The 7,475-nt window shown below is 47.4% G+C and overlaps 1 protein-coding gene across 1 annotated transcript in view; it reads right to left on the minus strand.

Annotated features, from left to right (window-relative positions):
* Nucleotides 1-6,244, minus strand: part of CCNJL (cyclin J like) — a 63,655-nt gene extending 57,411 nt beyond the window's left edge. The window contains exons 1-2 of the mRNA XM_007104691.2: nt 6,174-6,244; nt 5,681-5,795 (exon numbers count right to left, since the gene is read on the minus strand). Of these exons, the coding sequence (XP_007104753.1) occupies nt 5,681-5,746 (66 nt within the window). The 5' untranslated portion in view covers nt 5,747-5,795; nt 6,174-6,244. The remainder of the gene's footprint in view (nt 1-5,680; nt 5,796-6,173) is intronic.
* Nucleotides 6,245-7,475: the final 1,231 nt, after the last annotated feature.

The raw sequence follows: 7,475 nt of genomic DNA on the forward strand, positions 1-7,475 counted from the left end.
TACCAAAGGGAAAAGGTGGGTGAGAAGGGATAAATTAGGAGTTCGGGATTAACATATACACACTACTACATATAAAATAGATAAACAAGGACCTACTGTAGAGCACAGGGAATTATATTCAGTATCTTTTTTTTTTTTTTTTTTTTGACTGCACCACGTGGCATGTGGGATGTTAGTTCCCTGATCAGGGATTGAACCTACACCCCCTGAAGTGGAAGCGTGGAGTCTTAACCACTGGACCGCCAGGGAAGTCCCTCAATATCTTGTAATAAACCATAGTGGAAAAGAATATGAAAAAGTATATATATAAAAAACTGTATCACTTGGTGTACACAAGAAACTAACATAACATTGTAAATCAACTATATTTCAATAAAATAAATAAATAAATTGGAGTACTTTAAGGTTGAGCACCGGATAAAGGGGGCCTGCACAGAGGAGAGGGAGCCATCTCTCCATAGCAATTTGGGCGGGAAGAGGGTTCCACCCTCCCTATCACTAGTCAGACAGCCTTCCCCCAGCTGGGTAGAAGGTCTTGCAGATGGGGTCTAGTTCCTGTGTCCTAACCCTCAGCAGGCAGGCACGTGACTTCTGGCCCACTGCTGCCCTTCCCAGCCTCAGCCCCAACACCATCCAAAGGTCCACGGCTACCTTTCTTACGAAGACCCTGTCACACTGGCGAACCCCTCAGAGAGGGTGGTCACAAACCCCAAGCCTTACCCTAACCACGCATGTCACAAAAGGGGCTGTCGGCCTCCCCCCGAGTGGTCATTAAGTGGAAAAGCATAGAAAAGCACAGCACCTGTCAAGTAGCCACCACATGCCTCACACGGCTCTCAGGTTCTCTCACTGAATCCTAACATTCCTAGAAAACATTTCCCCCAGTTTACAGAAGAGGAAATTAAAGAAGATTCACTCGTCTCATCATTCTGCAGAGGGGGGCTCTGTTCTGGACACTGCGGCCCTACACTGAACAAGACAAACACAGGCTTGTTCTTGTGGAGCATACATTCTAGTGTGGGGGAAAAGATAATAAGAAAACAGAAAATAATCCCAGATACTTGTTAAACACTATATAGAAAACAAAACAGGATGATTTGATTGAGGGACACGGAGGAACAGTTATAGAGAAAAGGAGACTCCAGATAGAGGGAACAACAGCCCATGCAAAGGCCCTGCGGCATGAAGGAGCTTGACTTATTCAAGGAAGAGAAAGGAGGTCAGAATGGGATGGGGTAGGAGACAAGGGAAGAGAGCAGGCCAGGGCTGGACTGTGTCAGGTAACAGAGGTGGTGATAAGGACTGGAAATTGTAACTGCAATGGGATGACGGTAGAGGTCATTAAGCAGGGAAGTGACACAACCTAAGTTCTGCTGTTGTGGGAAGAATGAACAATGGGGTCCAGGTTTAAAGAGGTTTAGAGAGGCTAAATAAGCAGCTCAAGGTTTCACTGCCATTAGTAGCTTGCGTTCAACACCAAGGTTTGTTTTCCCAGTGTCACATTTTACATACTGTAGTATAACACTATACTGGAATCTCATATCTGACAAAGGGGGGGCTCCCACTATCTCTGTCATCCCAGGCTTGCTTCCTGCACCAGTCAAGTGAGGATAACTGCTCCTGGTTCTATGATGACAATTCAACAGCATAGATGGAAACACGCTTTGTATTCATCTGGCAGCATGCAACAAACAAAGAGTATGACATTATAAGCAAGGAAAGCCAGTGTGGAGAAAAGGGAACCCTCCTACACTGTTGGTGGGAATGTAAATTGGTACAGCCACTATGGAAAACAGTATGGAGGTTCCTCAAAAAACTTAAACTAGAGTTGCCACATGATCGAGCAATCCCACTCCTGGGCATATATCCAGAGAAAATTCTAATTTGAAAAGATACATGCAGTACTTCCCTGGTGGCTCAGTGGTTAAGAATCTGCCTGCCAATGCAAGGGACATGGGTTTGATCCCTGGTCCGGGAAGATCCCACATGCCGCGGAGCAACTAAGCCCATGCGCCACAACTACTGAGCCTGCGCTCTATATCCCATGAGCCACAACTACTGAAGCCCGCGCACCTAGAGCCCATGCTCCTCAACAAGAGAAGCCACCACAACGAGAAGCCACCACAACAAGAAGCCCACGCACAGCAACGAAGAGTAGCCCCACTTGCAGCAACTAGAGAAAGCCCATGCGCAGCCACGAAGACCCAACGCAGCCAAAAATAAAATAGTAATTAATTAATTTTTAAAAAAGAAATGGACAGAAAAGACACATGCACCCCTATGTTCACAGCAGCACTGTTTACAATAGCCAAGACAAGGAAGCAACCTAAATGTCCATCAACAGATGAATGGATGAAGAAGATGTGATACATATACAATAGAGTACTACTTGGCCATAAAAAAGAATGAAATAATTTCATTTGCAGCAACATGGATGAACATAGAGATTATAATACTAAATGAAGTGAGTCAGAAAGAGAAAGACAAATACCATACGATATCACTTATATGTGGAATCTAAAATATGATACAAATGAACTTATTTACAAAACAGAAACAGACTCACAGACACAGAGAACAAACTTATGGTTACCAAAGGGGGAAGAGGGTGGGGAAAGGATAAATTGGGAGTTTGGAATTAGCAGGTACAAACTATTACCTATAGCGTGGATAAAAAACAAGGTCCTACCGTATAGCACAGGGAACTATATTCAGTATCTTGTAACAAACCATAACAGAAAAGAATATGAAAAAGAATATGTATTTGTATGTATAACTGAATCACTTTGCTGTACACCAGAAACTAACAAAACATTGTAAATCAACTATACTTCAATTTTAAAAAAAAAGAAACCCAGGATTTACCCTAATAAGACAAGCTTCAAGTCACAGGTGACCCCGAGTATCCACCCGAGTGAGTTTTCTATCTCTAACCTGAAAAACCTGGACAAACCCATCCTCCTTCAAGGTAGGCAGCCCAACAGTGAACTAATACGGCATTATGGCATGGGTGACACACAATTAATGGGGAACTGCCTGCCCTGCTCCTTTGAGTGGCTGGAGGAGAGATTAGAACAATCTTACTTATATACAAAAGGTTGAGGATTCTCAGGTAGTTGAGCTGGTTTCAGAACTCCTTCCTGATAGAAAGGACCAATGAGGTCAAAGCCATTCCTCCTAAGCTATGAGCAGAACTAACAACCACTCGAGCCTACAATGAACAAGGAAGCCCAATTTCCACAGCAGGCCTCACTAATTTATTTAGCCACCACCTCCAGAAAATGACCAAGACCTTACTGCCTGGTGCACCATCCCCACTGCCCCAGTTTTTTTTGTTGTTGTTTTTTTGCGGTACGCGGGCCTCTCACTGTTGTGGCCTCTCGCGTTGCGGAGCACAGGCTCCGGACGCGCAGGCTCAGCGGCCATGGCTCACGGGCCCAGCCGCTGCGCGGCATGTGGGATCTTCCCGGACCGGGGCATGAAGCCGCGTCCCCTGCATTGGCAGGCGGACTCTCAACCACTGCGCCACCAGGGAAGCCCTGCCCTAACTTTTTAACTGAACCACCAAGACCTGGATTTCTTCTCCAGATGCCTAAAATGTGCTTCCACCTTGGGCCATTCTGTTCTGGGAAGAAGACCAAGGGAAGCAGAGGAAAGCCACAGCCCCGACAAGCAATGCAAGACGGAGATTGACTAGGTACAGGAGAAAAGAAAAAATAATTTTACTAGAAGATAGCTACCCCCTAATGAGGAAAAAACCCTGAATAGCTGGTGACGTTTTAAGCAGAACTCCATAGACATCAGGTGCAAATGCACTGGATATAAGACCTGTTTGTGTAGGGAGCCAGGTAATCCACTAAGAAGACCTCTCCTTCCCTGTACTGGGTTGAATGGTGTCCCCCCAGAACCTAAAAATGTGGTCTTATTTGGAGATAGGGTCTTTTCAGATGTAATTAGTTAAATTAAGATGAGGTTACACTGGATTAAAGTAGCCCCTATTCCAATGACAGGTGTCCTTATAAGGAGAGAAAATAGATACAAATAGAACACCATGTGACAACAGAGACAGAGATGGGAGTGATGCCTCACGAGCCAAGGAATGCCAAGGAGTAGCATGGCCTTGCCAACACCTTGATTTTGGACTTCTAGCCTCCAGAACTGTGAGAGAGCATATTTTTACTGTTTAAGTCCCCAGGTTTATGGTACTTTGTCCCAGCAGCCCTAGGAAACCAATACACACCTTTATTTCACACCTGTTCCCCAAACCACCCTTCCCAGTCTCAGCCCAGGGGCAGGAGACAAGACACACAGGCCACATTTCTAACCCACCTGGACCCTTCCACCTTCCTGAAGCCCATCAGCACTTCTCCCATTGAGGTGAGGAGAAAGCAGAGATCACATTTCAGCTGCCTCCACCTTCTGCCACCAGTGGCAAACTGGCAGGGGAGTGTTTGTTCTCCCCACATTCTCTTAAGTTTTGTAGCCCCTTCTTTATTTATTTATTTATTTATTATTTTTTAACATCTTTATTGGAGTATACCTGCTTCACAATGCTGTTTGTTAGTTTCTGTTGTACAACAAAGTGAATCAGCCATATGTATACATATATCCCCATATCCCCTCCCTCTTGTGTCTCCCTCCTGCCCTCCCTACCCGACCCCTCTAGGTAGTCAAAGCACGGAGCTGATCTCCCTTTGCTATGTGGCTGCTTCCCACAGCAAAATCTATTTTACATTTGGTAGTGTATATAAGTCCATGCCACTCTCTCACTTTGTCACAGCTTCCCCTTCCCCTTTCCCATGTCCTCAAGCCCATTCTCTATGTCTGCATCTTTATTCCTGTCCTGCCACTAGGTTCATGAGAACGATTTTTTCTTTTTTTTTTTTTTAGATTCCATATATACGTGTTAGCATACGGTATTTGTTTTTCTTTTTCTGACTTACTTCACTCTGTATGACAGACTCTAGGTCCATCCACCTCACTACAAATAACTCAATTTCGTTTCTTTTTATGGCTGAGTAATATTCCATTGTATATATGTGCCACATTTTCTTTATCCATTCATCTGTCGATTAGGTTGCTTCCATGTCCTGGCTATTGTAAATAGTGCTGTGTAGCCTCTACTTTAGTGTTTCTTAAATCTTATTCAGTCCCATCCTAGATATATTTGGGGTGGGGGCATTAACTACGTATGCTTTATACTATCATTTACCTAGTTATTCTTTATGTAAAGTCACTATTTTTACTTAAATTTATTTTAAAAGGAACTACATCGTTACAATATATGGAAAATAATCATCATTTAGCCTATGCAGAACTTGCTCGATATATATGTTTTTAAATTGCACATTAAAGTAAATACACAATGATTATTTTTTTTAAGTTCATTCATGTACCCTTTAAAATAATCTCGGGTGACAGTACTATGGGAAATACCACCTTAAGGGGTACAGTTTAGTTGTCTGAGAACTCTGGGCTCCTAAGCAGGAAAACCAGTTTAAGCTCCAGTCTCGTTTCTCACCTCACGACTGTCCCAGGAGGAGGCTAAGAGCAGGAGGAAAGGAAAGCAGCACCGGGAGTGCCTAGTTCCCACGCAGGGCGACCTGAGGATACGGAGTCGAGAGCGAAAGGGACTTTAAATACCCAGCCCTGCGAGTGACAAGGGCGGGGACGGACTGACCTTCTCGCGCAGGGTGCAGTGGACGTCCGAGGCGACACGCCCTTCCCACCACGGCTCATCCATCATCGAGTCTACGGCGCCGCGATGCGAGGCTACCGGGCTCTCAGGGCGCACCCTGTGTGGACACGGGCAACTTCAGCGGCCGCAGCGCGCCCCCCGGCATCCCATCCTCTCTCGTCCTCGGCCGGGGTCTCTGCCGGGCGCCCCCTCCTGTCCCGCTCAGCGGAGCTGGCGGTCGCCTCCCATCCCGGGAAGGTTGCAGTGCCCCCTCCCCTCTATTCGCGGGACCTGAGGCGACCTGGAGCTGTGCAACAACTTGCAGAATTTTTATCTTCCCTTTTGCAAAAGTTGCAGAGAAAGTTGCCGACTTCGCTAGCTCTCCAGAGGCCAGGGCTCCGGCAGCGGCCACCGGCTCGCCGTCCCCAACTCCTCCCCCGCCGCCCAGCCTTTGTCCTGCTCCCACATCCTGCCCTCCAGCCGGGGCGAAACTCACGCATCACTCTCCGGGCGTGGGGGGCTGCGGGCGCCGGGCCCCCCCGGCCCAGGGCCGAGCTGGCTGTGCCCTGGGGTGCCTGCACGCGGATGGGCCCTAGCGCTGGGCGCTCCACTCTCTTGACTGCCGCCTCCGTAGCCAGGCTAGCCCCCGCCACCGCCGCGCCCCTGCATGCGCTCGGGTCCCGCCGCGGCTCGCAGCCTCGGGGCCGCCGGGGGCCTTCCTCCCTCGCCGGGGGAATTGGGGGCCGAGCCTCGCGCATGCGCCGCTGGCCCCCGCACCCCGCGGGGCGGGGGGCTGGGAACTGGAGTCTTTCTTTCGCCGGCGCTGGCTGCGTTTCCTGTCAGCTCTCCTCCCCCGCCTCGGTGGAAAGCTTCTTCTCACCTTCGCTTGGGCGCCGGGTGGCCTCCTGGGCACCCCGCGGACACACGCGGGCAGCGCTGGGACGGCGGCGCCAGGACCGCGGTGCCACCTGCGCGCTCCACTCGTGAAAGGCGCGGGCAGAATGCCCCCAGAAAGTTCTCTCTCCCGCGTGCGCTGTTCTAGCCAACCTTTCGTCGGTTCCACCTGGCTGTTGTTTTTTTTTAATTTCTTTTTTTTTTTTTTAACCAGCCCTGCAATGGGGAGGTGGATTTCCAAACGGACAGTTGCCACGAAATCGCCAGAAAATCCGCTCTTGATTATTCACGAGTCCCTGATTCTAAAGGAGGCTCAGTAAATGAACGGATATTTTTTTGTGCTCCTGCAAGGTATAAATTCTACGCCTTACACTGGGAGAAAACCAGTCTTTTTGGAGGGTCCGCTGGATGGAAGGCATTGTCTTTTTAATTGAGTTGTTTTCAGAAAGGCACGCCCTTTAATCAGCTCCTCTGATGGCACAGAAGATTGATTGGTTTCTGTGATTCTTCTGGACGTTCACAGATCTGTTTCAAATCCAGCTAGCAACTGGGTGACTTTTGCCATGTTCCTCAGACTCTGTAAGCTTGGAACCCTCATGTGTAAATTGGGAATAAAAATTGCACCAACCTGCTGGAGATACTGTATCATTAAATAAGATACTTCATATAAAGGGATAATCTCCATGCCAAGTATAAAGCAAACAACAAATAGCTGCCACTAAAGAGCCTTTGGTTTCTGACTGGTACCCAAGTACCCACCTGGAAAAAAAATTTTAAATCAGCTTTGATAAGCTTCAATAGGTGCTTAAAGAGAAGTTTTAATATAAAAAATAAATTTGAAAAACTGTGAAAGTGAAAAATATCTAAGAATAAACAATAAGTGCAGGCTCTTAATAAAGAAATT

This window comes from Physeter macrocephalus, chromosome 8 (genome assembly GCF_002837175.3).
Source record: "Physeter macrocephalus isolate SW-GA chromosome 8, ASM283717v5, whole genome shotgun sequence".
Taxonomy (NCBI): Eukaryota; Metazoa; Chordata; class Mammalia; order Artiodactyla; family Physeteridae; genus Physeter; species Physeter macrocephalus.